Raw genomic sequence first — 25,443 nt, 5'->3', positions numbered from 1 at the left:
ACTGTTTGTATAAATCCAACAAAAGGAACTTTAAACGAGAAACCTATAAAAGAACTTCTTTTGAAAGCAGATGTTGACAACAAAGCTGACAAAGAGTATGTCATTGAAAAAGTTCAAGAAGAACATGACAGAGCAGATGCAACATATGCAACGAAAGAGGATGTTGAAAAGAAAGCTGACAAAGAGTATGTTGACGATGAGTTAGCATATCTGGCTAGTGGGTTAGTGAAGAAGGCAAATAAGGAATATGTGGATGAAAAAGACAATGAAATTATAAAAAGGGTTGAATGGTACCATGAACGGACATCGAAGATTTTAGAAGGTAAAGCCAATACAGGGTGGGTTTCAGGATGTTTAGACCTTAAAGCGGATAAGAACCATACACATACCATTGCAAATATTACAAACTTACAAGAAAAGTTAGATGGCAAAGCTGACAAGAACCATACACATACCATTGCAAATATTACAAACTTACAAGAAACCTTAAACAAGAAAAGTGACGTTGGACATACACATACCTTCTTCTCAACTGTTGGTATAGAAAGTATTTTAGGAACGATTGAAGAAACTGGTGGGGGTGGATTATATTTTAAACCTCCTAACTTTCCAGAAGGTTTAACATCGGATAAAGACATTAGATGTAGAAATGTCTATGTCATGGAGGATGAAAAAAAAGTTAAATTCACTGCTCAAGATTTATATGATAAAAAAGCTGACAAAACAGAGCTTCAAACGTTAAAGACAGAAATACTTCAAACACTATATCCTATAGGTTCTATTTACACGTCAATGAACTCTACCAGACCAGAAGTAGTATTTGGTTTTGGAACTTGGACTCAAATAGTCGACAGGTTTTTGTATTGTGCAAACTCTTCAAAGGAAACAGGTGGAAGTAAAACGATTTCAGGTGCAAATTTACCTGCGCACAGTCACTACATAGATTTAAGTACAACTAACGCAGGTTGGCATAGTCATAGATATTGGGATTGGTCATCAATGACAAAAGGTAAAGGATATGATGTTAAAAACAACGTTAAGTTTGCTATAGATTGTTACTGGAGTAACACTGAGGGAGGAGGAAACCATATACATCGCGTTTCAGGGTATACGCAAACAACGGGACAAGTAAAGACTACATGCCACCTTACATGACAGTTTACGCATGGTATAGAAATGCTTAGTCGTCATTTTCAACTTCTTTAGCATATTCGTCAGGAGTTGTCTTATATTTGTTAGGAACTGTCTTTGAAAGTATACCACCTTGAACTTTGACAAGTTTGAAACGAGGTCTGACAATAGTAGTTTTATCTTCTGCTTGCAGTGTACATTTTGCCATGTTTGCCTAAAACTTCATAATATTCTCTTGTATACTTTCTTCTATTTTTACGAACACGAACGTGAGTACCTGTCGAGTTCCCATTGTTGTCATAGTCAATAGTATTTTCATATGGGTCGCGTTTAGGTATTTCTATTTTTACTTTGTCACCTTTCTTAAGTTTGAAGCCTGGCATTCTTTCTTGTTTGTCTCTTTTGACTAAACTATTAAATATATAGTCTTTCTCTAAGTCGGGGTTGTTTTTCATTTCTTCGGGGGAGTGGTTTCCCAAACCTTTTTGTTTACGGCTATTGTAAATATTTAAAACTTGTCTCATCTTTGCCATGGAGAAATGTCTATACTTGTCGTCATATGACATTTCATTTGCTTCACCACCTTGTGGTTGGTTTAAGTCTCTTAAGATTTTTATACAACTGTCAATGACACCAAGAGCAGAATGGTTTTGGTCGACAATGAAATATTGGTTTACATTTTTTGAACGCAGATAGTTTTTAATATCGTCTGATTTGAAAGAACTTTCACAGTCAGATGTCAGTTTTGTTGGATGGTATTTGTCAACGAATATTGTCAAAGCAGTTTTCACATCTAAAATATTTTTGGACTGTAATGGTATGGCTTCACAGTATCTTGTGTTTTGACCGACAAATATTAGCCAGTATGGTGGTCCATCTGTTCTAACTCTCGGAATGTTTTCCAAGATATCCATAAACCAAGCATTTGGTGTTGAACTAAAGATTTTTACCATGAGTGCTTTCTTTGTCGCTTTAGAAACATACGGGTCCTTGTTTGAATTCGTCATTTTTAACCCATAAGAAATGGGTTTATTTGGCGCATTAGCAGGAGTCGCATCTAGATTTTTGCCCGCAGTGGGAACACTAGCCAGAGGTGCATTTGGAATTGGAAGGAAGATTTTGAGTACATTAGGTATACTGAAAGAGAAAGCACAACCTATTATACAAACTGTACAGAAAGGTTGGGAGGTAGCACGAGATGCAGCAAATCTTATTCCAAATCCTGAAACAAGAGGAAAAGTTCAAGGATGGATGGACAATGTAGGAAGACAAGCAGGAAACTATTATAACAAAGCAAATGACTACTATAACCAAGCAGGACACTATATGGACCAAGGTGAAAGATTCTTTAACAGAGGATATAACCATGCACAACAGTGGGTAAACAACAACCAACCGCAACCGCCTCAAACGTGGGGAATGTAAATTTTTTTACTGAGATGAAATGAACAATACAGCTTTGAGACAAATGGGCTCAAGATGGCTTTGTCGGCTTCCAGCAGTTACACAACCACGTGTTTGTCAAGTTCTTCCTATACCTCAAGAAGTTTTAGACCGACTTAAAAAACCTCAACAACCAGTTGAAAACAAACCAAACTAAAATTTTTTACTGAGATGAAATGACCGAAGAAGTTGAAACGGTAGATTTGACACCACAAACAAAAAGTTCAGAACCATTGTCAAAACCTGTCAAAGAACTTACAGATGAAGAGAAAAATTCAATAATAGAAAGTGTGAGGTCGGGAAATACAAACCCTAACTACAAAGTCACTTTTCATAAAAATGGAACGGCAAGTATCTCAAAAAAGAAACAGACTCTCACAAATAAAATATTGAAGTCTGAAGGAATTTTCGAGACAACAGATGGAAAAGTTTACTTCACTGACCAACAGTTCATTATAGAACATCTCATTGACTTAGAGTCGAAATATTCTAAACTTTACAACAAACACAAAAAGTTGAAAGGAAAACAGAAACAAATGGCATATGACATTTATGAAGATGTTGACGACACAACTGAACCTGCAAGTGAGGTAAAGTCAGATGAACCGAAAAGTGACGAAAAACCAATAGAAGAAGAGAAACCAAAAACTGAAGATAAACCAAAACCAAAGGTTAGTTTCCAAACTAAACCAAGTCAACCTTCATTAGCTGGTATGGGTTGGCGTCAAAGACTTATGGCAGCCGGTGGTTATGTAAAGTAAAGAAAAAACATTTTTTTATTTTTATAGAAATGCCCCCATATAGAATGGACAGAAGGTCTGCTAGAATAAAAGCAGAGTTAGAAAGATATGGTTGGAGAGTTTCAAAGAAGTTTAAATATAGGAAGGGAAGACCCATAAAAGTCTATGACAAATTGTCTGGTCTTCGCTATGAAATGGACCTAGAAACAGCACGCGCAAATTATCCAAACAGATTAGAGAGGTTAGAAGAAGAACGTCTTATGGACATGCCTTTCGATGTTAGTGAACCTCAAGTTGAAGGACACGACGGCTTTGCCAGATTCTACTGGAAACATGACGAACAATTGCATCCTTTGAGACGGAAAAAAGGGAAGGGTGAAGACGCACATGCTCCCATGGAAAGAACAAGATATGCATATGAGAAGTATCGTGAAGTTAGAAGTAAAATTACTTCTGGTCGAACCTTTACAGTAAATTTTGAAGAAGGAAAGAACAAAGAAGGCTTCATGGGTGTACTTGCTGCAATTCAAGACGGAAATAAGAAAGGATACAATCTCAGACTAACCGTAACAGATTTGGATGGTCATATTTACTATGCACATGGCAATGTCACAACAGCCGCACAACTTCTTGACGCTTTCAAGACTACAAAGAGAGAACAAATGTTTGACTCCGACTCAGATATTTTGAATGCAATTGAAGGAATTGCAAGCGTGAAGTTTGAATGGTACCAACCTAACCCTCAAGCAGTCAGACAACATGCTGGATACTTCCCGTTCAGAAATAAGTCTGACATTAACCTGACAAGGTATGGAATTTACAATTCAATTGAAACAATTGTCAATGAACCTTGTATTCTTACATGTCTCAGGAACTCTGGTCTTGTTACAGATGAGAAAATGAAGTATCTTGAGTCATGTGTGAAAACAAGGTACATGCTCAGAGGTCAATTGTCAAAAATTGCACCGTTGGCAAATGTCAATATCCGAGTCAACATACCTACAGCTAAAGGTTCTTCACATGACGACTATGTTGTTGACAAAGACTTACCATGGTTGAAGATTGTAATTGTCCACAACCACTTCATGTTGAACGAAAGTCTTACAAACCCATTGTTCGGAAAAGGCAAGTGCAACATTGTCAGAGCTGTTAACATTCTTTTCGAGAAAGGTTTGTTGGAACCAATTCCAGATGACAAGCTGACAGAAACTTTTGTACCAAAAGACGAAACAAACTTTTCATTGTTAGCAAGACCAAAAGTTGTTCCAGACAAAGTTATAGCACAAAAGAAGTACACAGTTCCAAAAGGAGTTGGATTGTTCGGATACCAACCTGAACCAGAAGAACTTCCAATGAGGTTGCAAGAACTTCAAGATGCTATAAACAAACTTCCATTGAGACATCCAATCGACGTCAAATTGTATTGGAGAGCATCTGAGTTAGGTCAGAAGGTTTTATATGAAACAGGTTGCTTCGACGATGTTTATGAGATAACAGGAGAAGTTTCTCAGAAGATAAGAGACTCACTTGAATTTCCACGAACTGGACCGATTGGATGCGACAAGTTCGACTCAGATGAAAAATATACTATGTCGACCTTAACGCTGCGTACATGAGGTTTGTCCAATATATTCCGACTGGAATTCCAAACGAAGATGGTGAGTTCCCGGGAAGGAACTATACAGTTGGAAAAGTCATACAACAACTGTATGATATTAGGAAAGCTTCAAACCCCAAACTTGCAATGACACTCAAATTGCTTATGAATTCGACATGGGGATATTCCATTAAGAAACCTCAAAGATGAAGAGTAAACACTATGAGAAGGTCGACAACTTTGTTGAAAGGTTTTCTCCTTTTGTTTTGAAATACGAATTCACTCAAGGTCAAAATGGCTTAGTAACCACAGTAAAACCTATTGTCGAACATTGGTCTTACCCTCAGTTCGCAAAGGCAGTCCTTGACAACTACAACAAATTCTTCTCCGAAGTCAAATCCAAAGTGGTTACTATGAGAACATTGACGCACTCATGACGAACGAAGAAGGCTATAACAAACTCATTGAAATGGGAGTCGGTGAAAAGATGGGTCAATTCAAATTGGACAAAATTTTCACCGAAGTTCATGTCCTCTCCAAGCGTAAGTACTGGGGTACTTGAAGACGGCACAGAAATAAAACATTGCATGAAATAAAAAATTTTTATTCGAATTTGAATTTACAGTCGAGTTATTCTTGGTCTCAAACTCATATATAACCTGTTTGTTTGTATTTTCGTCGACTATGGCACGAGACACGAACATTGACCAAACGGACAAAAAGTGTCATTTCAGATGGTCCCGCAGCCAATCGCATTCGAGCACTTCGAAGAAGCCTTACGTTCCAAGGGAGAGGGTGTCTGGTGCAAGGCAGAGGTCATGAGACTCTACGAGCAGTACATCCTCAATGCCTGGGAGGACAAATCGTCCTTGGATTGGCAATTCTACCAACTCCTCTGGGACGACCTCCTACGCAACTGGGATGACGAAAGAGTCCAATTCAGAGGTCAGGAACTAATTTCCAAATTACCTTAATTTAAGCTACTTATCCAACTAAACTTAAATTTACTCGGGGTTTCCCCCTAAAATAAAATTTTTTTACTCTTAGAACCACTCGAGGTTCTCCTTACGGTTGTTGAGCTTGTCACCGTCAATGTGTCTGACCTTCGTCTTCTTGTTTGGATTTGGAACCCATTGCATACCGACAAGCCTTCCCATGGAAATTGTACCGTAATTCCGAAGGTAAGGCTCAAGTGTCCCAAGTTGTTGAGGACTGGGGTAAGAACCTTGCCGGTCTCCTGTTGCGGATTTTGTATGGGTAGGGTTGGGAAATTTCATAACTGTCATCGCAACAAGGGTTGCCCAAACTTCCTTTTCTTCGTGTTTCTCTTCTTCTTCCTCTTCTTCTTCGTGTTTCTCTTCTTCCTCGAAAATTCCTTCTTCAATTTGGTACTCACGAAGTACGGTGTTGCATGTTCTGTCCTTTCCGAGTACCTTCCAGATGGCGTCTATCTCTTCGAAGAAACGGTAGATGAGTCTGGCAAGGTTTTGGTTCTCTTTGTTGTATTGGCGCAAGGTTTCCGCGAAATCGTTCAGGACTTTCTTATTGGAAGCTTGGTTCGTGAGGACTTCGACTTTGAGATTGGTTATCTCTTCCATAAGACTACTTTGGATAGTCTTAATGGTGGTTGTCAGATGAGCGTTCAATTGGGCAATTTGAATTTGAACTGGGCGCTTGTCTGGCAACCTTGAAAGGACATCTGCCATTGAGTTTGGCTTCGGTGCTTGTTCGGACATCGAAAAAATGAAGTGGTTTGAGAATGACGGTTTTACTTCAAAAAGCTTGTTATGACGGTTAAGTCATACAACAAGTTTAAAATAATATCTTGTTCTTCTTCTGAACGTTTGTTGTCTCTTCCGATAAAAGTTTCGAACATGAGAACCAAAAAACGTTTTTTGAGATTGCGGAAGAGTTCAGGCAAACGTTCATATTCTGGATATGTTGGGAGCAGTTCGAAACATCTGAGCTGACTTTCGGACAAAATTGGGACAATGTCAACAAATTCATCTTTGGTCGGATTGCTTGAAGGTAAGTCCCTTACATGTAAGTAGCTCTGGTAAAGTCTTCTCATTTCTGCTAACTTTTGGAGTATAGCTTCGTAGTTTAGAAGTTTTAATTTTAATTGTCTTATTCCACTCTTGACATCTAAACGGTAACTATCCATGAGGTCAAGAGTAGCTTTGGTAGCTTTAAGTGGAGCTATCTGTTCCTTGACTTCTGCAATTTTGGTTGCAATTGTGATTTGAGCTCCTTCAAGTTCGCCGTCTATGTCGTTCTCAACACCTTCAACCATAGCTTGAAACTCTTCATCGGTCCATTGAGTTTGGTGTGGGACGAATTTAACTTGCTTCATTCAAAAAATGAAAAAAATGTTTTTACTCAAAGCGTGCCATATAGATGTTTACTGTAAAGGTACGATGTCGCCTTCTGTGTTTATGAAGAACGCCTGACCCGAGAAGTGTAAGAGTCCTCTGAGAATTTGGGCAATTCGTACAGTTGGGTTCTCTCTGTTTGGAAGTTGTATCCACGGACGCTTTGCAAAGAACTTCAAGAGGGTTTCTTTCTTCATCTCTTTTATGTCGTCTACAGGAGTGTTTTCTGGTATTTGCAGGACAATTCCGGTGTCAATTTCAATTTTAAGCGCACCTCTTCCAGACACCCAGCCTGCAATGGTCTTGTTTGACTTCAGATGGCTCAGGTAGTTCCTAACTAGCTCATTTATCTCTATAAGGTAGATTGCCTCATCTGCTGGGTCTATGTCGGTCATTGTTTCAAGACAAGTCTTTTACTTTTTCAAGACAAGTCTTTTATTGTTTCAAGACAAGTCTTTTACTTTTTCAAGACAAGTCTTTTACTTTTTCAAGACAAGTCTTTTACTTTTTCAAGACAAGTCTTTTACTTTTTCAAGACAAGTCTTTTACTTTTTCAAGACAAGTCTTTTACTTTTTCAAGACAAGACCCGTTATTTTTCAAGAAATTTTTTGGTGTAAAGTTCTCAAATTTGAGAACAGTGGTCTTGATTGAAGACGATACCCGTACTTTTTCAAGACAAGTCTTTTACTTTTTCAAGACAAGTCTTTTACTTTTTCAAGACAAGTCTTTTACTTTTTCAAGACAAGTCTTTTACTTTTTCAAGACAAGTCTTTTACTTTTTCAAGACAAGTCTTTTACTTTTTCAAGACAAGTCTTTTACTTTTTCAAGACAAGTCTTTTATTGTTTCAAGACAATGTCCGACGTCCCACTAACCGAGTCCATTCCCAAACCAGAGGAACCTAAAGCACCAGCCCCTGCACCTCAGCAACCTCAGTTCCAGCAAGTACCTCCACCAAATTACTACCAATTTCCACCTCAATGTTACTACCCACCACAAGGCTTCCCGAACTACCCTCCTCAGCCTATGCCTTACTGCCCTAACCCTTGGATGTTCATGTCAAACCCTCCACCCCAATTCCAATTCCAATCTCAATCCAAGAGAGACCAAGAGTTCGAGGAAGGTCTGAACCGTTTACGCAAAGAGTATGCCACAGCCCCTATGGAAGATGACAGGCTTTCAGTCTCTTCCCTAAAGTCGACCAATTCGACTCGTACCACAGATTCGGTTCGTGACCGTGAAGACTACCTCAAGCAGTCTGAGAGACTCTTCATCTTACAGCCATTTACAGTTGGAGCTCTCAAGAACATGCGCAATTACGAAGGTCAAACACCAGCTGGAGACCGCAAAACAGACGTACTCGCAAGAGCCGTCCAGCTCGTCAAGACAAAGACTGAGATAGTCGACTTCATTCTTGCAGCTTGCCCATACAAGTAAAAAAATAAACAATTACGAGTTAAACTTTTTATTCTTTCTTTTCTGAGTTGTTTAGAGCTGGTTTCTCTTGTAGGAACCTTTCGTACTCTTCCACGGTCATGTAATCGCGAATTTGGTACGCAATTCCAGGTTCGTTGTTTTTGAACCTTACGTATGTAACGCTTCCATCCTCCTCAGGGAAGTAAGCTGCTAACATCTGACCAAGTTTTCTCGGTGACTCGGAGCTCATTAAAAATGTCACTTTTTAAACGTTAAGTTTTTAGTCTTATTTTACCCTTTGTTTGTCAATGTAGTATTGGAGCGCAATTTCTCCAAATTCTCTGTGTCGGAGTTCTTCAGCATTTTCCAAGGTGTACCTGGAGAACTCAAAGAAGTTGTCAAGAACATACTGCCATGCTGCTCTTCTGAGTTCGTCGGTATTTTGGAAGTGTTGCACCTTCGAGTCTTCTGACATGAAAAAAATGACCAAATTTCATGATATAACTGTATTTTTTTGACGAAGAGAACTTTGACACTTCGTTTAAAATACACTATTTTTGTGTTATTTTTGACGAAGTGAACTTTTACTCTTCGTAAAAAAATCCCTGAAATCATATCCTCTATACAAGATAGAAAAAAAAGTTAGTTTTTATTTTTTTTATTTTTTTATTTTGTATGTAAGAACAGGAAATGACAAACACTGAGTTTGAAACAGTTAAAAAGATAGACAATGACACCAAAGTGGTTAGAATAGGTGATTTAAACGTAAGATACTCAAAGAAATACAACAAATATTCTTTGTCAGACATTATATCACCATTTGGAAAGAAAACATGGCATTGGGTTGGAATTGCTTCAACTCAGAAAATTTTGACAAGAAATCCTGAGCTTATGATATCGGTAAGATTCTGTGGAACTACAGCATATCTCATTGACAAAAGTCTTATACCAATAGTTTTGTTATGGTTAGACCCAGTTGTTGGATATAATTTCATAACATATGGTTCATTCGATACGGAACGTTGCAGTGAAGGCTTACTTTACATCGTTCAGAAACCGAAGGACTTCAATACAAAGAGATATAAGATAGGAAGAACATATAATATAACTCAAAGATATGACAATACAGTCAATAGAGTTAAGGTTGTGTTTGTTAACGATATGAGAGCTGCTGAAACAGAACTACTTGAAAAGTTTGAGAAAATGTATGGTGCTCCCACGAAAGGTAAAGAAACGTTTGAAGTAGATGAGATCGACAAAGCTATAAAATTATTTGACGAAGTTGCTGAAAAATACATGTAAAGCGTTTATTTTTGGTCTTTTATACAAGATAGAAAATAACGCTAATTTTATTTTTATTTTATTTTTTATTTTGTATGTAAGAACAGAAATGTCAACAACAGAGAACACAACAACTGCTATCGTTCATGAAACCATAAATGAAGAATACGAGTGGGTTCAGTTTAACAAACAGTTACGTCTCATTCGTTCGGTCAAAGATGACATGTACCAAATGCAAAGTATTTTGACAGCATGTTTTGCTCCAGATACTAAACACGCAGACGACTGGTTCAAAAACCAAAGCACACAAGAACTTTTGAGTGAAATTTCTCTAGACCGAGAATTCTCGGCCTTGCATAAAACACATGAAAATCGTAAAAATTTGGCTCCTGGTTTGAGAGGTTGGTATGTACATAGACTTCTCGTAAATGCTGTTGCAATGTGGGCTTCACCTCGCTATGCTTGGTATATTTACAGACTTCTTGACGAAATTCATAGACAAGAACGTGAAGAGATGGAAAAGAAACTTCAAGCAAAGATGAAGTCATTGAAGCAAAAGACAAAAACATACAGAAAAGAATACCACGTTCGGTACCAAAAGGAAAGGAAAAGAACTATAAGTATATGATTTACACTGAAGAGATGGAAAATGAAGAAGACAGAGATATGGTTATGTTGCATTTAGTCAGAAGAAACAACAAAAGCTTTTACGACCTTGCTAAGATTTACAAATCTGACAGAAATTGGTTCTATCGCGAAAACTTACCGATTTCAATGACACCAAATGAAGATGTTAAACAGATAGTTCAAGATACGTTACCTCAAACACACTATGATATGAAAGGTTGTACAATACTTACATTCAAAGAAGATTTACCGCTACTGAAGGAAAAGATAACAGAGTATTTTGACAACTTCAAAGAAGAAGAGTAAATGAACCATTTATTTTTTACGCTTGACTTTTTACAATTTGAACTTTGTTTGCGTAGATGTGAATTCTGAAAGAAGTATGAGGGTCTTGTATGACTTTGTACTTCTCCCATAGTTCATGTCTGTCAAACTTACCTGCCATGGACTCTTTCATAAGTTCCATGAAATCGTCTTCGGACAATCCGGGGAAAAGTACAATGTCAGTAAGTATTCTCTTTACATCCTTACTTAAACTCTTTGCTGTCTGTACACAAATGACAACTGAAATGTTAAAGTGTCTGAGCTTCTTAAGAATTCGACACATGTCTTGTTCTCTGTTCTTTAACAAAGGATGAGAAGCAAAGTCATCTAAGATAAGAAGACATCTGTGAGGGTAAGTCTTCCAATCGTAAGATTGCAATTTCTTCGAAATGTATTCTATCTCTTTCTGTTTGTTTCTGAAGTGTTTCTTCTCTAATATTCTCTGCATTTCCTCATTTGGGTCTTTAAACTTCGAATTGACATACTCATTTATAGCATTGTACTTCAAAACTCTTCTTTGGTACTTCTTTATCCAATCTAACAACTCAGAGTCTTTTATACATACTAACTTAGACTTTTTTATAATATCTTTGAACGAATTGACGGTTTGGTCAAATTGACCAGAAGTACTACAAATGACAACTAACTCATAGAATGGGTTCTTCTCATCTAGTTCTTGTTGTTGTGCAGCCATTTTAAGATAAGTGAAAGTCTTACCCGACCCAGGTGGTGCGATTAGACCTGTTATACCATTCTGAGCAAATAAGAACTTGTCATGTATGGGTTTTATCTGAGCATTTTCCAACTTCCTCTTGTTCTTGTTTAAAACATTCTCAAATTTCTTGTCAATGTCAGCAAACTTTTTTTCTAACATATTTTTAGAAAAATTAAAATTTTTATCTTTTAGAAAATGTCTAGCGATTTCGCTATCTATATTCGAGACAAGCTTTTCGACAGCAAAACATCTGTCGACCATAAAATCTTACATAGTGTAAACAAGAAAGGTGAATTTGTTCTAAAGTTCTGTTTCTGGGAATATGACAAGAACCATAAAACCTTAAGCAGAGAAGTCTTAAAATTTGTCAATGACAGACTTGTTGACAGAGATGACGCCTCTTGGAGAGATGAAGTCCAACAAAACTTCTTAGAATGCAAAGAAGACACATGCGCTGTTCTTGAAGATGAAATAGAAAACAGAATAGAAGAACTATTAAAGGACAAAGACTTTTACAAAAATATGGTTCTGAGAAGTTTGACATAACTCCACCAGAGAAGAAGAAGAGAGAAAAGAAAGAAAAGAAAGTAGAAGAAGAGAAGAAAGAACCAGAGCCAGTTCCAGAGAAAAGAAATTTGACATGTAAAAATAAAATTTTATTTTTAGAACATTTCTGGGTCAATGTCAATGTTCTCTTCCTCTTTAGGAGCAAACACTGGCTTAGACTCTAAAATCTTTTTACCCAATTTACCTTGAACTTCAACTATCTTAGACTCATAATATTCATAGTCGTCTGCTTTCTTTGGTTCATAAGGTATAACAAGTTTGTATGCTTTGCCTTCTTTAAGGTTTGAAAACCTTCTGTCAAAACTTTCTTTGACTGTTAACAAACCTTCTATGTCTAAGTCTTCAAATTTCGCACCATTTTTAGTCACAATAGCAAACTTAACTGGTTCGATGTTCCAAACTTTGTCAAATGTAGACTTTTCAAAATGGTAGAAGTAAACATTCAAATATGTGAATGGGTCTAGTTCTTCTTTAAGTCCTGACATGTACTTGTTGACTGAGATGAATTTCGTCATCTTTTCTATCGGATAAAAAAATATTTTTTTTAAAATTTACTCAGAAAAATTTTTCTTTGTATATACACCATTCTGAACATCTAAAAGACTTTTGACATTTGCCAAGAATGTTCGTTTAGACGCTGTCATATAACCATACTCTTGACAATACTGTTTATACGAATCGTACAATGACCTTTCATCTAAACACTCAAAGTCAGTTTCATCTATGAACAGTTCATATACACTCTTGTTTGCTTCTAACAATGTTTGTCTCTCTTCGGTATGTGGAATTTGTCTTGGATTGAACTTTGAAATATCTAATGTCATGAAATATGAGAACAAGTGGTTGTAAAAGTTAGGTGTCAAAGTTTCTGCTAAGTCGTCAAAATATTCTGTATCTTGCATATGAGCTTCTGACGTTCTGACAACTACATATCTTCTGTCAGAACTTTCTAACTTCATCGGAACGGCGTTGTTTGAAACCATGACGAAGTTTGCAACATTTTCACAAACTCTTTGGTCTCTATACTTTCTTTCAACAACTCCAACTTTGTCTGTTATAAGACTCTTCAAAGCATCTGAGTTTAAAACTTTGTTGTATCTATACTTTGAAGTTCGTTACATACTATAAGTTTCATATTCTCTATTGAAGAGTTAAATTTACCGCAGATGTTTTCTAAGTTTGTCATATTAGGGTTCGAATAGCCCTCTAACAGTTTGCACAAATATCTGTAAAGAAAGTGTTCTTACCTGTTCCTTGTTTTCCAATTATGATGAGAGCAGTTTCATTTTTAGCACTTGGATGTTGTAAGATGTTTGCAAACCAACATAAGATATACTCATAGACTCTTTCGTTTCCATTGCATATAATTTCTTTGACATGGTCTAACCAAGCTTCTATAACATTTTCTTTCCATTCTACTTGTTCGTATTTATATCCAGTGAAGATAGAATAGAAGTTTGGAGAAGGTGTATAGAACTTTATACCACGAACTGAAAAATCTTCTAACTTTGACAATAAGATATCCCAAGCATCTAACATCTTCATACCAACTTGTACGACTTTTATTTTCTTAAGTTTCTGTTTACATTCTTGTTCTGAAACTATTGTCGCTTTAGGTTTGTTAAAGACTACATCCCATTCTTTCATGACATAACATTCTGGGGCAGAGTCGACATAAATGACTAAACGTTTCAAATTCTCGACTGCTTTGTTATAGTCTCGAAATGGACACATATTTCTGAACGCTTGGAAGTCATAAAAATCTGAAACGTCTATTCTGTACATTTTTTTATAAAAATAAAAAAAATATTTTTTTTATTCTTGAGCTATTTGTTGTTCTTGAGCTATTTGTTGCATTTGTTGTTCTTGAGCTATTTGTTGTTGAAGTTGTTCTTGTAGTACAATACTTTCACCAGTTGCATCTTCCAATTCGAAACTTTCTGCCGTCATTGACAAATACATAGGACATAAAAGTTTTACAGGAACAAAGTTTGCGTCAACTAAGGTTAAGTTTATGTTTGCTAAAGTGTTTGAGTTTACTAAAGCTGAAAACTCTGCATTCGAATGAACAATAGGCAAACCAGCAGAGAAAGTGTTGTTTATACGCATGAGTATCTTTTGGTCATAGTAGTTTCTGTCGACATTCGAATAGCACTTTGAACCTAAGTTTGAAACAATATATAAAATAGGTGTACTTAAAGTCAATGGAACAGATAGACCTTGTATGACACCTTTTCCTGTTATAGGAAACTGTTGGTAGTAAAAACCAGATATAAGTTTTGTATTATAGCTCATATCGTTTATACTAAACTCAGTCGGACATCCAAACATAATGAAACCTGCTCTAGTTGCAGCACATGTTACATCCGTCCTTAAAGTATTAAATAAGTCAACAAAACCTGTTGGTGGTATATCTGAGTAAGTATCTTCAAAGAAGTATTTTTTACCATTCACAACAACAAAGTCTTCTGGTGTCAAAAGAGCAAAACAGGCTTTAGTCGTCATCGTGTTTAAGGTCAGTTTACAATATCGTCCTTGAGGACTTTGTAAGTTTGTTGTTATAGAATTATATGACTCAGGGTTTTTAGTCGTAATAGTATAAACCACTATGTCTTCTGCCATTTACTTAGCAAGTAAATTTTAATGAAATGTTGTGGTCGTCAAATATTTTTATGACGTCTGGGAAACTATATTTTAAGTTCAACGTTTCACCTCCTTTCATAACGTATATCTTGTCAATGACATTATATGAAACACCACAGCAAGCAATGTCGGGTTCTATTTCTTTGATGTTTATATCGTCTGCCTCTGTCAAAAGTTTCAATAGTTCTTTCAAAATTTCATGAGGTGCAATGACATATGAGTTCACTTTTACAGGGTTGTGTCACCAAGTTTAACATTATACCCAAAGCCTGACAAATCTTCTCCTGAGTTTTAAGTTTGTCTTTAAGTTGTTGGTAGTCGTTTCGAATATCTGCAACAGAACTTAAGTCTCTGCTAACTTCAGGATATGTTGGTTGTTCTTTTACAGGAACTATTGTTATACCATCTTCGTCTTCGTATGGTTTCCCCACTTCAACATCTCTTTCTTTGACATTGACAACAACACTTTGACTGTTTGTTTGAGTTGGTGAATTTAACTTCACATCTGCCACCGCCATTAAACCTTTTGAAACACTTACGCTTCTATTTTTCGGAAATGACATTTTACTTAGAATAAAAAGATGGACGTATTTGAGTATCTCTTCGAATTGAAGCAAAACAAGTTTACACACACAAACAATACAAGTTCATTGATAGAATAGTTCTTTATACAAACAATGGAAAATGTTATAGAATAGCAGTCTTTGCTGAACCAAAATATTTTCATAAAGCAAAGAAAGTTGGTATAACCGAGATGGTGAAAGTTCTTGAAGCAGACAAAAATATAACAACAAAACTGACCGATATTTCTAAAGGTAAGTTTATAATACAATATTATATCAAAACTGGCGTACTGTCAATATTTGACGGAGAGAAGTCAGTTCAAGAACAACTTACTGACCTGCTGCCAAAATCTGCTCGATGGAAGCTGTCGTTATACCAATCTGAGGAGCCCCAGCAGGTTTCATCGAACGAATTTTCAAAAGAGCATCTTCCGTGAAAAGTGCTATTGGTTTTGTAAACTTCTTTGCTTTCAATTCATCTGGACCGTCTCTGTCACCAGTATATTGTATTTGAACTGTACCAACAGTTGAAATACCACCCATAAAGTCTTCTGAGTCAGCAAATGGAATGCCAAGCCAAAAGTTTGAACGGTCTCCATTTGTATATTGAGTTTTTTGAGCTCCTGTATGAGTCCATACTTTCACATATGGCATAATAGAACTTTGCATTTCAGGGTTAATGGTTGTTGTGAAGTTGTTGTTAAAGTTCATAGCATCTAATGTCAAGTTGTATGACCTCATATCCTCAACTGTGAATATTCTTCTCTTGGATAGTATTTGCCATCTATGTTTATATGATATTTAATACCAGGGTTGTAGAAACAAGAATAGTCATTTATAGTTCGTCTGAACAGTACAAACATAGTATCTGCATGTTTCATTGCAGTTGTTAAAGCAATATCTGTTCTTGCACCTGGGTCAGCACTTTGGTTTCCAACTTCACCTGCAAAGTCTTTGACAGATATTTGGTGTATAGGGAACATAAGTGGAACTGCAATATATTTGGCAGCTAAAGCATTTGAAATATCTGGGTCCAACATATAGACTGCAAGTCTGCTTTCTATTCTCTTGCATTCAAATTTTTCGCATGTGAACTTAACTGGGTCCCAAGCAGTTCCAGCAGCATTGAAGTAGTAGTTTACTTCAGTGTTGAGGTTTGAGAAACCAAAGTCTAAGTCAACTTTGTCTTTGCAAAAGTCACAGAACTTGGCTCCACCAGTTCCAGCTACAGTAAGAGTGAATGGGTCTTGTGTTGGTGCAATGACTAAGTTATTTTTGCTTGGAGTAAGTTCGATAGAAATTTTTCCTGCCCAGTTTGGCAAGTATCTTAAAAACCTGAAGATGAGGAAAGATGACAAAGGAACTCTAAGTTTCAGTTTTACTTTGGTTACTGCTGCTGCAGTTTGTCCAGAAAGGTTAACATAAACTCCTGGAACGTTAGGGTCAAGTCTTCTTATTTTCTCAATAGTTGCATACTGGTCTGTTTGTTCTCTAGCTTGTGGTTGTACTGAGTTTCTCAAAGCGAACCATTCATAGTTTGCCCATGTTACTGTTTGAACTAAGTCAGAGTTAGAATATATCTTATATCCCATGAAAACTTCTGGAGCATATTGGTATCCGACATAGAAAATTCCATTGCAACCTTTCTTGTCAGACAACTTGGCAGAAGGTTTTATTTCAATGTCTTGTTCCACGTATAAGAAAGAGTTGTCAATAGAAATTATATGAAACCTGTCGCAAGCAATATCTACTGTTGTTGAAGAACCTTCTCCAAACTCACCTACGTTTCCATAAGAAACAGCAGTTGTATATTCGTAAGTTCCAGGAACTATTTCTGACCTTCTAATGGCATTGTCGCATTCGTTATACCATTCGGAAACATTTCCATTCATGGCATCCAAAACTGTTGGCGTTATATTCTGAGCGGCGTACATTTCATATGGGTAAAAATATAGAATAGTTGGATTTATATGTCATAATAGAACCCACGTGGACCAAGCTTTACTTTCTTCCTGACTGAGTTTTTAACTCTTCTTTTTCCTTCATTGCCACTACTTTCACTAGATGAAGTTACTTCTTCACTACTTTCACTTTGTTCTACTCTTCTTCTTTGGTGTCGCTTTGGTAACTTGCCCTCTGCTTGAAGTTGTTGCATCTTTGCCTCATGTTCACCTAGTATGTTGTAAATTTCCCATGTCCTTTTTGCCTTTGGACTCTGGTCGCCCATCTCAGGTAACCTATATCCTAGAAAGAGTTTGTCATAGTTTGTATTTGAGTCTTTGCGTATTGTTTGCATGACTCTTTCCTGAGTTTCCGGTTCAAGCTCTTCAAACAGTGCCTGTCCATATGGAATAAGCTCGTTTCCAAATATATGTTTTTGTAGCCATTCTGGTTTTCTTTCCATGTTACCAATTATATCTTTTGTGAACGGGAAAGCTTTTACCCAACGTTTCAAGCTTGCGTCATTTATTTCTGTAGTTGGTTTTATTTTGTCAAGGAACATGTTTTTCAATACTAACATTTCATTTGGTACTGTCCATTTGAGTTTACTTAAATATTCATCCCTTCTCGGTTCATTGTCTGCAAAGTAAGTTTTTATGACATTTTGTAAACTTTCGTTTGCAAGGTCATGTACAATAGGTTCTCTTCCTTCTCTCTCCCTAACTGTCTTTCTAAACTCTTCACCAAATATACCATCTCTATGGTTCTGTGTAGTTCTTTGAGATAAATGTTTTAGAACGTCAGGTGTTATATTTCCATCAGCCATGTTCATTTCATACTGGTCCAAAATATCTGCATGTTTCATATCTTTCAATGGCATTAAAGCCGCGCTTAAAATACCAGCTATGTCTCGTTCACCATTCAATTCCATTGCGTCTACAACTTCTTGGAATTGTGGTTGTAAGTTTATGAACCACCTATCCGGGTTAGCTTTATGACCCCATCTCATTGTAGTTCCATAGTCTGCAGAAACAAAAGTAGGTTTGTTTCCATATTGGTTAGGTTCTGAATGAACTTTAAACAATGTTTCATTTCTATATGTTTTGTTGAAATTTAACCTTTTATTTTCACCGAGTTCAGCCAAAGATTGAACGTTATATGGTCGTAAGTAAAAAGGATTGTTGTATTTGCGTACATTTTCTTTCAGTACTTCCATTCTATGCTGAATATTTTCATCTGGTGTTGGAGTCTTTTGTATGTCGGCAAACATTTTTCGATATTCTTCTACTATGTCAGCCGAATTTTTTTTAGACTCTTGGAAATATTCCATATTCTCCGCATACACTTGTTGAGGGTCAAGATTTTTCGGCTGTTCCAAATCTTCATCTAGTTCTGTGAAGTTAGTTTCCAAAGGAGTGACTTGTTCGTTTCCTTCAGGCTCTTCTAGCTGTTGTTGCTGAACTATTTCTTCCATGTCTGGTTGTATCTGAACTTCTTCCTGTGGAGTTTCTTGTACCTCATCTGCTGGCATTTCATATATTCCGAGACCGTTTTCAACAAGTTCCCTATTTAAGTCATTCGCATTCATAACCTTTCTTCTTTCGTTCCGTCTCTATTTTTTACGCGTTTCATGAAGATAGTTGAATTATCATTTAGCTCTGACACCAAATATCTCGGAGTAAATTCTTCATGTCATTTGGATGATATGCTATTAAATCATATCCCTTAGCGAGCTTGTATTTTCCAGGTTTGAAATTATATCCATTTGGTGCTGAGCCATAAAGCTAAATAGGTTCGGGTCAGTATTTCCTTCATTGAACTTTCTAATAGCTTCTTTATATCTGTCACTAAAGTCAATAGTATCTGGGTAACCATAGTCTTCTTTAAGCATTTTTAAGAATTCTTGGTTTCCTTGTTCTCTACTTCTTTTATGTCCTTGCTCTGTTTGTGGTTGTTGTGCTGGTTGTGAGGTGGTTGTTGTGCAGGGTTTTGAACTGTTGGTTGTTGTGGGTTTTGAACTGTTGGTTGTTGTGTTGGTTTTGGTGCATGCCTGTGTCTGTGTCCATGTGACGATGTAAATGTTTTAGGTAGTCCTGGTGCAGGTGCTTCTCTTGGAGGGTTTGGTGGTATATAAGTTCCACCAGCTGGCACATATGTTCCATCTGCAGCATAATGTCCTACCTGACTTTTCGTTTTTAAGAAAGCATTTACTAGGTCTGTTTTGGTCTGTTGTAACTCTTTTTCTTGACTTTCACAACAGTTGCTCTAACGGCGTCATAGGCACTTTGAACTGCCTGTCTCGTTGCTGCATCTGTTATTTTCGTCATATTTTGTGCTACTTCTTTTAACTCTTTGTCGAAACCTTCAGACTTCAGTTTCTTTCCAGATGAGAAGTCGTTCACTTGTTTCACCTTACTATGAAGAGCTTCGAAGGCGTTCTTAAAGTCAGCATTTGTTAAAGCTTCATTTGAACTGTCTTCATCCGCTTGTATTTTTGTCCTTATTGACCCTATAAGCTGGGCTGCTTTAGCGTTGGCTTGGGCATCTAACCAGTCATTGTTAGCTTTTATATATTCTGCGCTTTTCATTGCCTTTTGCATGGCTGCGTCGTTATTTTTACTTTCTTGTGCTAAGTTTTCATACTGTACGGTTTGGTTTTGCAACTGTAAAAGTTTTTCTGCCTTTACATTTGCTTCAACTTCTTTTTATACTCATCGCTATCCATATATGTCTTCAGGGCTTTTTGTTTTATCTCTTCATCTTTCAGTACTTTATATTGAGTAGTATGGTTTTTCAAATTTACAACATCTTGTTCCATTTTTGCTACTTCTGCTGCTTTTTCTGACACTTTTTTCGCATATTCCTCTGTACTTAGTTCTTTCAGTTGTTCTTCTTTCTTCTTTTTCTCTACGTTTAACTCATTGAGTTTCTTTGTGTGTCTGTCATATTCTAGTTTCTTTTCGTTTTCACTTATTTGCTTCTGTATGTCTATGTTTGACTTTTTGACATCTGCTATTTGATTTTTGAGTGAACTCAAATTCATTTGACTTTGAGGGTTATAGGCTGTTCCGTCTGCAGCTCCACCATAGCCTGCCATTTTCGCTAAAAGTGCCGCTCTTAAACCTCCACTCTGTGCACCAACAACTCGGTTTAAAAGCATAGGATTGCTTGACATTTGTTGCAACATAGTGGGGTCATTCAGCATTTGTTGTTGCAACTGTTGTTGTGGTGTCAGTTTTACTATTGGATGTTTCAATGCTCTCTTCCTCTTACGTATATTCTTACGTAGCTTACGTGGCATTTTAAGTGAAGTTAAAAAGCGGCTTTTGACAGATGTTTATATGACACTTTTTGTTCAGCACAAAAAACTACTCGGTCAAAGTGTTGTCAGTTTTGTAAAATAACCGTCCTATCTCATTCTATAAGGGGAAAAGGCTTCTCAAAGTATACTTCCTTGGAACGCCTGTAACTTTTCCTGTAGCGACGATAGACCCTTACTTGTCCGGACAAAGTTATACTATTTTGAGTGCTCTACAAAAAAGTCAACGGAGACGACTCTCAAAACCGTTGTGTAAAAAGTTTTACCGTTGGACAAAAAAGTATGTATAGAAAACAAAAAACGTTTATAGTTCATTCAATATTTGAGATGGAACGGTTTGCCAACGGAGACTTTTCAATAAAATAAAAAATAGAGGGGGTTACCGTTGACGAAAACGGTTTATTTTAAACTTTTCTATGAGTAGTCCGAAAAAAACAGTTTATTTTTGTCTAATGGAAGGAAGAAAAAGTGTCGCAAGCAATTCGTCGACTACCTCTGCAGTTAAAGTTCCTACAACTTATGTCTCACCATTCTCAAAACCCTTACGACCTCCTATAATACCAAAGCAACTTCCTCATACAATTGCAAACAATTCGTCGACTACCTCTGCAGTTAAAGTTCCTACAACTTATGTCTCACCATTCTCAAAACCCTTACGACCTCCTATAATACCAAAGCAACTTCCTCATACAATTGCAAACAAATTGTCCAACAATTTGAGTTCTTCTTCTCAAAACACAACAGATACAGTTGTCCAAACAGCACCAGAACAAGTTTCACATAGTTCTACAATTCAAGACAAATTGTCCAACAATTTGAGTTCTTCTTCTTCTCAAAACACAACAGAAACATCTGAAACAGATTTACAACCAGCACCAGAACAAGTTTCACATAGTTCTACAAGTATGTTAACAAGAGCACAATTTCAAGATTTAATTTCTCTTGAACAATATTCGAGTAACGAAACACAAACCGACGACTGTAACCTCTCGCTACCCGAATCCATTCAAAGAAAATACGCCATGAAAAGACTGAAATTGTTGTATAAACTTCTTAACAATTGGGGGTCGAAGACAACTCAGATTATAGTGAAATGTTTAACAAAGTCATAGAATCTGTTAAACCAATTGAAAACGACATAAAAAATCCCGGTGTTCTTGTAGACCTTTTCGCCTCAAAATTACCAGTTACAACCAATCTAATAGCAGCACAAGCTATAGAGCAATTTATTTTATGTTTTCCCAAGCAATATAGACAACACCTCAGGGAAACAAGAATAGGAAAATTTCAATTGGTGTATCCTACAACATACAACTATTACGAAGAAGCAAATGAATATGGAGAACTCTCATTCCATTTCACACTTTCAGTTCCTGAGGGAGAAGAAAAAGCAATCTTTCATGTACAATCTCTTGCAGGATGTGAAGGAAAACCTCACATCATAACTACTGTTGCAATTGACAAACCTGCAAGAGTCGAAGACGATGTTTTGTTCGCGTCCATTGCTGGTTTTGGCATGGGAGAACCAATTCCAATTTCCCATTTCACAGAATACTCAGCACAACATTTTCAAAATGTAGAATTCGTGTTCTACGACCATCAAAAGTTCCTGCTAACAAAACCAAAGAAACAATTTGTCTCAATATTTGTTGCTGGTCATGTGGCTGACAAAGAGCCATCAGATACTGACTATGAAGAAGAGGAGGAGGAAGAAGAACAACAAGAAGACGAATAAAAAAATAATTTCCGAATAAAAATTTCAAATTTTTACTTTATTTTTTTTCTCATCTGAGTCTTGAGATCAGTCCTCCTCTAGTTTCTCCGGGGCTAGAGGGCACGAAGTGCCTGGAAGCCCCACTACCTTTTTTTTTTTTTTTTTTTTTTTTTTTTTTACATTTGGCTATAATACGCATATATTATCATAAAGAGAAAAGCTTAATAAAAAATTATGGAAAGATAAAGTTTAATATATTACAATTAAAAAAAAAAGTTCACATTACCAGAACTTGAGTGATTTGATAGTCATTTTCTTTGGAGGGACGAGAGTTTCATCAATTTTCTGGAATTTTGATGTATCTTTCGCGCGAAGAATCTGTTTAGTGTTGTCCAGTTTCAACAGTTCATTGATAAACTGTTCTCCGAATACATCGTATGCCTTTATCCAGTCTAAATATGGCCAAATGTATTCTGGAACAATAGATAAGTGTCTTGTCGAAAGGATTGTGAAGAAGAGCGTGTTCATCCACTTCTTGAACATATCGCGAACCCAATCCGCTGATTCTGCCTTTTGCCAGTTGAGTTTCAGTTCACTCAAGAGCTCATTCATCCATTTTGTCTCAACTGATGTAGGACGACACATTTTGAGGATGTCGCCACCTGTGATAAGGGCTGGTATCTTGCGGCAGTCGATGAGAAGGTCGTAATTCACGATTTTTTGGTCCATAAACAATTCACTGCATGTTCCCATGATTTTTGAGTGAGATTTAGAGTGATTGAGAACCTCTGTGAATTGTAATGGTACGTAAGGGGCAAATGCGTAGTCTGTTCCGAAGAATTTGTATGGATAATCATCATTATACATATATCCTGGGAGTAATGAGCCAATGGCTGTGACCATCTTGGAGACAAGCTCTGAGTTATCGGCAAATATGAGAATGCGATGGCCTAAAACAAGAGCTTTGATGGCCGTAAGAACTTCTGTTTGTAAATTTTGAAAAAGAGAAGGATATGATATACCTGAGTATCTGACTGGTGATGCAACAACTTCTTGAAGTTGATTCCACATCGTTTCAAGAGATGGAACTAAATTATCAAAATTATCGAAAAGTAATTGTTTCAATTTGCTTTCAAGTTCTCCAAATAGAGGAATCTTTGAGATTACAAGAAGAGAACGTTGAACATGACCTCTTACGTATGCTGGATCTTGAGTCTTTAGTTGGGATGTTTCGAAAGATCTGTAAGCAGCTATACCGTATGATTGGCCTGTAGGATGATCAGGATTTGGTAAGGTAAAGTGAATAAATGATGAGCAAGAGCCGTGTGCTTTGTCTGGAATTCCAATAAAAGGAAGACCTTGGCTCCAAGATTTAATATATTCTTTGTCTGGTAGTGGTGGATAAATTCCGTCGACTTGGTTTCCAATTCTATGCTCAAATGATAGCGCAACTAAATGCTCCATTTTTGTGGTAGATATAAAAATTACGATAAAATGTGACGCTGAAAATTTTCGTCATGTAAATTTATTTTTGTATATTAAAAATGTTCTCTAAATGATAACGTTTAAAGTAATGGATGTCTTTAACTACTTACGAAAATCAAAAAAATGAAGAAATGAAGTGGTATGCCAATACTCCAATAACAGCTCCTTATATGATTTCGATTGATAATAGAAATCACTGCCCTTCCATTTCCATTCCAGATTCCAGCAACATTTACAATATCTTCGAATAAGTATCCTGATGTAAGGTCAAATTCATAATATCTAGAGATAGTATTCATATAAAATTCATCAGATGTGGTCAATGCAACTTTAGGAATTATTGCATCTTTAGTTAATGCCCATGAGCTTCCACCTCCCGCACCTGCTGAACCAAATTGACCGGAAAAGCCTCCAAACCAACCACCTCCAGCACCCGCATTATCTTCCATTTTTCTTTCTTGAACAGCATTACTGTTTGATGTAGTACCATATCTCGCAGCTTCTCCAACACCAAAACTGAATCCTTTCAGGGAATCGGCAAAATAATTTTCAGAGAGAACTCCATTAGCAAACCAACTTTGAGCGGTGAAGTTTCCCCCGGCGCCTCCAGAACCATCATCACTACCTCCGTAGTCGCCCTGGGCATTATCACAACCACCACCTCCCCCACTAACTAAGACACGATGCCATAGGTCATTCTCTAAAAATTTGACAGCTGTCTGGCCACCGCCAGAACCTGTTCCACAAAAAATACCAGACGTTTCGACTTGAGTACCGCAGTAATTGGAGGAACTTCCTCCACCGCCATAGCCGCCGTTCATCATATTTTGTTTCAAAAAGCAATTTGGGGTACGAACTTCATAAATTTTATTGCCATAAATCCCACGACCACCTATCGTCAGAAAAGTGACTGTTTGTTTGGATAAATGAATAGTTCCGGCTATGTAACCACCAGCTCCACCAACGCTCGCCTTTCTAATGCATTGTGTGTTTCCATGATACTTCTGAACAATTTCATTTGGAATGCAACTATTATTTGAAAAGCGATACGACGAAACTGAATTACTCATCGAGCCACCTAATGCACCATAGAGTTCGAATTTGTAAGTATCTGGTTCTAAGATTAATTTGTAATCTGTGCATTCAGAATTTGATTCGCAAGGATAATCAAAAGTGTAATGTGTTTTATTGAATTTCACATTTGATTTAGCTCCAAGAAATGATTCATTAACAAGTGATGCTGAAATCATCTTATGTTAAAATTTCATTATATGAAAAATTGCTATATAAAAATGATGCGCGAAAAGTGTCACTTTATGTTGAGAATAAGGTTGGAATAAAGGAATTCAATTATCATATCAAAATAAATGCACAATAATTCAGATCTTATATGGCATAATCGAAATCCCCATATAATTGAAAATATCCTGTAGATTTTGTCTACCCAACCTCCAAAATAAATAATTTCTAAAGTTTTGTAATAGAAATCAAAATGTTATGACCATCTAAAGTTACTTCTATGATTTCAAATGATTTTTTATATAACAATCCTTACATATGATTTA

At 36.6% G+C, this 25,443-nt stretch overlaps 19 protein-coding genes and 4 pseudogenes across 23 annotated transcripts, besides 1 other annotated feature; 11 read left to right on the top strand and 12 right to left on the bottom strand.

Moving 5' to 3' along the window:
• Positions 1-30: 30 nt before the first annotated feature.
• Positions 31-18,426: a mobile genetic element.
• TVAGG3_0410470 lies at positions 793-1,184 on the top strand (annotated as a pseudogene). The gene has a single exon. A coding segment is annotated over exon 1 (392 nt).
• TVAGG3_0410460 (uncharacterized protein) lies at positions 1,490-2,045 on the bottom strand (the record flags this gene model as incomplete). Its single annotated transcript, XM_051233068.1, has 1 exon — positions 1,490-2,045. A coding segment is annotated over one exon (556 nt), but the record flags the coding sequence as incomplete, so codon positions are not given.
• On the top strand, positions 2,155-2,556 carry TVAGG3_0410450 (uncharacterized protein; the record flags this gene model as incomplete). Its single annotated transcript, XM_051233067.1, has 1 exon — positions 2,155-2,556. One exon carries the CDS (start codon positions 2,155-2,157, stop codon positions 2,554-2,556), a length of 402 nt encoding a protein of 133 aa, XP_051102797.1.
• TVAGG3_0410440 (uncharacterized protein) lies at positions 2,576-2,731 on the top strand (the record flags this gene model as incomplete). Its single annotated transcript, XM_051233066.1, has 1 exon — positions 2,576-2,731. The coding sequence occupies one exon, from the start codon at positions 2,576-2,578 to the stop codon at positions 2,729-2,731; it is 156 nt and encodes a 51-aa protein (XP_051102796.1).
• TVAGG3_0410430 (phage tail repeat-like family) lies at positions 2,751-3,335 on the top strand (the record flags this gene model as incomplete). The annotated part of the gene is made up of 1 exon (XM_051233065.1): positions 2,751-3,335. The coding sequence occupies one exon, from the start codon at positions 2,751-2,753 to the stop codon at positions 3,333-3,335; it is 585 nt and encodes a 194-aa protein (XP_051102795.1).
• On the top strand, positions 3,821-4,846 carry TVAGG3_0410420 (uncharacterized protein; the record flags this gene model as incomplete). Its single annotated transcript, XM_051233064.1, has 1 exon — positions 3,821-4,846. A coding segment is annotated over one exon (1,026 nt), but the record flags the coding sequence as incomplete, so codon positions are not given.
• Positions 4,927-5,507, top strand: TVAGG3_0410410 (annotated as a pseudogene). The gene has a single exon. A coding segment is annotated over exon 1 (581 nt).
• On the top strand, positions 5,646-5,907 carry TVAGG3_0410400 (annotated as a pseudogene). The gene has a single exon. A coding segment is annotated over exon 1 (262 nt).
• On the bottom strand, positions 6,680-7,264 carry TVAGG3_0410390 (uncharacterized protein; the record flags this gene model as incomplete). The annotated part of the gene is made up of 1 exon (XM_051233063.1): positions 6,680-7,264. One exon carries the CDS (start codon positions 7,262-7,264, stop codon positions 6,680-6,682), a length of 585 nt encoding a protein of 194 aa, XP_051102793.1.
• On the bottom strand, positions 7,313-7,678 carry TVAGG3_0410380 (uncharacterized protein; the record flags this gene model as incomplete). The annotated part of the gene is made up of 1 exon (XM_051233062.1): positions 7,313-7,678. One exon carries the CDS (start codon positions 7,676-7,678, stop codon positions 7,313-7,315), a length of 366 nt encoding a protein of 121 aa, XP_051102792.1.
• Positions 8,139-8,720, top strand: TVAGG3_0410370 (uncharacterized protein; the record flags this gene model as incomplete). The annotated part of the gene is made up of 1 exon (XM_051233061.1): positions 8,139-8,720. The coding sequence occupies one exon, from the start codon at positions 8,139-8,141 to the stop codon at positions 8,718-8,720; it is 582 nt and encodes a 193-aa protein (XP_051102791.1).
• TVAGG3_0410360 (uncharacterized protein) lies at positions 8,749-8,949 on the bottom strand (the record flags this gene model as incomplete). The annotated part of the gene is made up of 1 exon (XM_051233060.1): positions 8,749-8,949. One exon carries the CDS (start codon positions 8,947-8,949, stop codon positions 8,749-8,751), a length of 201 nt encoding a protein of 66 aa, XP_051102790.1.
• On the top strand, positions 9,591-10,001 carry TVAGG3_0410350 (organellar and viral DNA polymerase type B; the record flags this gene model as incomplete). The annotated part of the gene is made up of 1 exon (XM_051233059.1): positions 9,591-10,001. One exon carries the CDS (start codon positions 9,591-9,593, stop codon positions 9,999-10,001), a length of 411 nt encoding a protein of 136 aa, XP_051102789.1.
• TVAGG3_0410340 (uncharacterized protein) lies at positions 10,605-10,913 on the top strand (the record flags this gene model as incomplete). The annotated part of the gene is made up of 1 exon (XM_051233058.1): positions 10,605-10,913. One exon carries the CDS (start codon positions 10,605-10,607, stop codon positions 10,911-10,913), a length of 309 nt encoding a protein of 102 aa, XP_051102788.1.
• Positions 10,930-11,379, bottom strand: TVAGG3_0410330 (protein of unknown function, DUF4106 family; the record flags this gene model as incomplete). Its single annotated transcript, XM_051233057.1, has 1 exon — positions 10,930-11,379. The coding sequence occupies one exon, from the start codon at positions 11,377-11,379 to the stop codon at positions 10,930-10,932; it is 450 nt and encodes a 149-aa protein (XP_051102787.1).
• On the bottom strand, positions 12,309-12,728 carry TVAGG3_0410320 (protein of unknown function, DUF4108 family; the record flags this gene model as incomplete). The annotated part of the gene is made up of 1 exon (XM_051233056.1): positions 12,309-12,728. The coding sequence occupies one exon, from the start codon at positions 12,726-12,728 to the stop codon at positions 12,309-12,311; it is 420 nt and encodes a 139-aa protein (XP_051102786.1).
• TVAGG3_0410310 lies at positions 12,765-13,998 on the bottom strand (annotated as a pseudogene). Its single transcript has one exon. A coding segment is annotated over exon 1 (1,234 nt).
• On the bottom strand, positions 14,029-14,835 carry TVAGG3_0410300 (uncharacterized protein; the record flags this gene model as incomplete). The annotated part of the gene is made up of 1 exon (XM_051233055.1): positions 14,029-14,835. The coding sequence occupies one exon, from the start codon at positions 14,833-14,835 to the stop codon at positions 14,029-14,031; it is 807 nt and encodes a 268-aa protein (XP_051102785.1).
• On the bottom strand, positions 15,750-16,088 carry TVAGG3_0410290 (protein of unknown function, DUF4106 family; the record flags this gene model as incomplete). The annotated part of the gene is made up of 1 exon (XM_051233054.1): positions 15,750-16,088. The coding sequence occupies one exon, from the start codon at positions 16,086-16,088 to the stop codon at positions 15,750-15,752; it is 339 nt and encodes a 112-aa protein (XP_051102784.1).
• TVAGG3_0410280 (protein of unknown function, DUF4106 family) lies at positions 16,363-17,311 on the bottom strand (the record flags this gene model as incomplete). The annotated part of the gene is made up of 1 exon (XM_051233053.1): positions 16,363-17,311. A coding segment is annotated over one exon (949 nt), but the record flags the coding sequence as incomplete, so codon positions are not given.
• Positions 18,427-21,772: 3,346 nt separating the features above from the next.
• On the top strand, positions 21,773-22,414 carry TVAGG3_0410260 (attachment subunit-related family; the record flags this gene model as incomplete). The annotated part of the gene is made up of 1 exon (XM_051233052.1): positions 21,773-22,414. One exon carries the CDS (start codon positions 21,773-21,775, stop codon positions 22,412-22,414), a length of 642 nt encoding a protein of 213 aa, XP_051102782.1.
• A 211-nt stretch (positions 22,415-22,625) lies between these two features.
• On the bottom strand, positions 22,626-23,868 carry TVAGG3_0410250 (cell migration; the record flags this gene model as incomplete). Its single annotated transcript, XM_001302953.1, has 1 exon — positions 22,676-23,857. The coding sequence occupies one exon, from the start codon at positions 23,855-23,857 to the stop codon at positions 22,676-22,678; it is 1,182 nt and encodes a 393-aa protein (XP_001302954.1).
• A 69-nt stretch (positions 23,869-23,937) lies between these two features.
• Positions 23,938-25,364, bottom strand: TVAGG3_0410240 (glycine-rich protein family; the record flags this gene model as incomplete). Its single annotated transcript, XM_001302952.1, has 1 exon — positions 23,977-25,128. One exon carries the CDS (start codon positions 25,126-25,128, stop codon positions 23,977-23,979), a length of 1,152 nt encoding a protein of 383 aa, XP_001302953.1.
• Between the last annotated feature and the right edge of the window lie 79 nt (positions 25,365-25,443).

Source organism: Trichomonas vaginalis, chromosome V (assembly GCF_026262505.1).
Source record: "Trichomonas vaginalis G3 chromosome V, whole genome shotgun sequence".
NCBI lineage: Eukaryota > Parabasalia > Trichomonadida > Trichomonadidae > Trichomonas > Trichomonas vaginalis.
Note: the sequence above shows the minus strand (reverse complement) of the source record. Positions and strands in the feature narration are given on the sequence as shown.